Genomic DNA, 2,491 nt, shown 5'->3' with positions numbered 1-2,491 from the left:
GGAATTCTAATTCCCAGTTTTTGAAGGAAGAAACTGAGGCCCCAAGTGGCCCCCAAGCATGGAGGCAGAGGAACGTCAGATCTGATCCCAGCTCTGTTGCCTCCCAGCTGTGTGGCCCCAGGCAGGCCACCTAACCCCTCAGTGCCTCGCAGTCCCCATCTGGGAAACGGGACAACAATGTTCCCAACTTGTGGGATGGTTTGAGGGATCAAATGATCAGGCCTGGCAGGCTCTTCCCCACAGCTGCCTGGTCACCTTCTCTGCGCTTGAATGTCACCTCCACTCACAAGCCCTCTCTGAGCTCCTGTTAAAAGCTGCGACTCCCTTCCTGCCCCCCACGCTCCCCCGCTACATTTTTAACACAGAATTGAATTCGCTTATTGGATTTGTTTTCTGTCTGTTTCCCCCCAACTCCGCACAGCCCAGGAGGGCAGGGAAGAGATCTGTCTGGGTCAGTCTGTCCCACCTCCAGAACGGTGAGGCATGCAGTAGGTGCTCAATGGGTAACTAAATAAATGCAACCCATTTTGCTCCTGTCTGCAGACAGGGGCTTGGAGCCCCGAACCTGATGGCCACGAGGGTTGGTTAGATCTGCAGCCACTGGTCTAGTTAATCGCTTTGACCTGTCTTGGACGTGAGAGAGAGAGAGAGAGAGAGAGATCGAGAAAGAGAGATCGTTTCTCAGGTACTGACATGCTGAAATAGCAGAAACCCCAGAACTTGGCCACGTAGCAGGTGGCGAGAGCCACCTGGGCCCAGGAGAAACTGTATTCCTACGCCAAAGGGTTGGAGTCAGGACTGAGGCTCATTTCCAGGGAAGAAGGGGACAGCAGTCTCATTCCCCTTTATAAAAAGCAGAAAAAATAATCTCTTCCTTGTCCCTCACCTCTGGAGTGTCGGGCTTCTCATATAAACAACTGACCTGGCTCCAACCGGTGGCCCCAGGGTGAGACCCGGCCACGTGGGGCAGGGGAGGGTCGCACTTAAGATTAGGAAATCAGTCTGCCCCAGGACACGCAGTCCACGTTCATGTGAAATGAGTAAAGATGAATGTTAGAAACCTAACAGACTGCAAATTCTAGACCCTGACGACTCGCCCCGCCACCCTCAGTGTCCCCTTGGCCCCGCCTGGAGGAAGATTCTGCCTCTGGCCCCAGCAGGGACAGCCCTGGGCCATGGGGCTCAGGAAGCTCCGCACATCAGTCAAGAAGGATCCAGAAAGCTCAGGGCTGGAGTCTCCCAGGGGCAGGAAAAGGAGACCCCAAAGCTCAAGATGTGTGCAGGAGGTGGCAACAGGTGACGCTCGGGTTTGTGGGGTCCCACGGAGCCGCAGGTGCTTTCCTGGGCCACCCAAGGCCGTGCGGGCTGGAGTGGGGTCTGCGTGGGGACAGGACGGGCGCGGGCGTCACCTGGGGAAGCCGGAGCGCACGTGCAGCCCGTCCACGTTCTGGCTGACGAGGAAGCGGAGGAGGCCCACGCGCTCCAGCTGCACCAGGGCCATGTGGGTCTGCGTGGGCCGGGCGCTCTCGAATGTGGTGTCGAACTTGGGGGCCAGGCCCCGCTCCTCCATGGTCCACACTCCGTGGGGGCCCCTGAAGGCAGCAGGTGGGGAGCAACGTGGGAAGAGGGAGAGTTTGGAGGAACAGGAGAGAGAGGAACAGAAAAAGAGACAGAGAATCAGGGACAGAGAAAGAGAGAAAAGAGAAAAATAGAGGATGTGGTCACTGAACCCCGACACAGCCACACGCAGCCAGCCTAGACGGAAGACTACATTTCCCAGCATCCCTTGCAGCTAGGTCTGATCAGGTGACCAAGCTCTGGCCAATAGGGTGAGTGGAATGCTGGGTGTGACTGCAAAGGACACATCTGAGAGGGAGAGTCTTCTCCCTCCCCAGTACCCAGGACTCCACCAGCAAATGGGTTTGGGCGCCCGGGAGTCTGTTGCTCCCAGGGAAGCCCTGGCAGCGTGGCAGGCCCTGCCTCGACCTCCCCTCACTGCTCCCAGACCTGAAGTCGGGGATGCCCGAGGCGGTGCTGATGCCGGCGCCCGTGTGGAACACCACGTTGGAGGACTCCCAGACCAGCCTCGCCAGCTCACGCACCTTCTGCGCCAACTCCTCTGGGGGATCGAAGATCTGTGGGGTGAGAGAGCGCAAGGGAGGGGTCAAAACATGTCCCCCAGGTGGCAAGGCCAGACTGAGCTGTCCTCGCCTTGCCCCAGGGAGGAGAGGAAAATGGATTGGAAAAGGCAGCTTGTCCTAATGTCCCTCCTCTGCCTATAGCTCTCCATGGTTCCCACCTCCCTCCGGGTCAAAGCCTCAAGTCCTCCCTGAGCCTCCAACATACCAGGTGTGGTCCTGCCCCAGGGCCTTTGCACAGGCTGTTCCCCCTGCTTGGCACGTTCTTCCCACATGATTCCCACCTCCATCTCCTTCAGGTCTGGGCTCAAATGTTACCTTAGTGATGCCCCCACCCCCCACCCCAACCCCAC

At 58.3% G+C, this 2,491-nt stretch overlaps 1 protein-coding gene across 1 annotated transcript in view; it reads right to left on the bottom strand.

Annotated features, from left to right (window-relative positions):
* The window catches only part of SIRT6 (sirtuin 6), a 10,167-nt gene extending 8,060 nt beyond the window's left edge, over positions 1 to 2,107 (bottom strand). Inside the window, exons 1-2 of the mRNA XM_012646136.1 lie at positions 2,008 to 2,107; positions 1,410 to 1,592 (exon numbers count right to left, since the gene is read on the bottom strand). Coding sequence (XP_012501590.1) covers positions 1,410 to 1,570 — 161 coding nt within the window. The 5' untranslated portion in view covers positions 1,571 to 1,592; positions 2,008 to 2,107. The remainder of the gene's footprint in view (positions 1 to 1,409; positions 1,593 to 2,007) is intronic.
* Positions 2,108 to 2,491: the final 384 nt, after the last annotated feature.

This window comes from Propithecus coquereli, unplaced genomic scaffold (genome assembly GCF_000956105.1).
Source record: "Propithecus coquereli isolate 6110/MARCELLA unplaced genomic scaffold, Pcoq_1.0 Scaffold241, whole genome shotgun sequence".
Lineage (NCBI taxonomy): Eukaryota > Metazoa > Chordata > Mammalia > Primates > Indriidae > Propithecus > Propithecus coquereli.
This window is presented reverse-complemented; position numbering and strand designations above follow the sequence as displayed.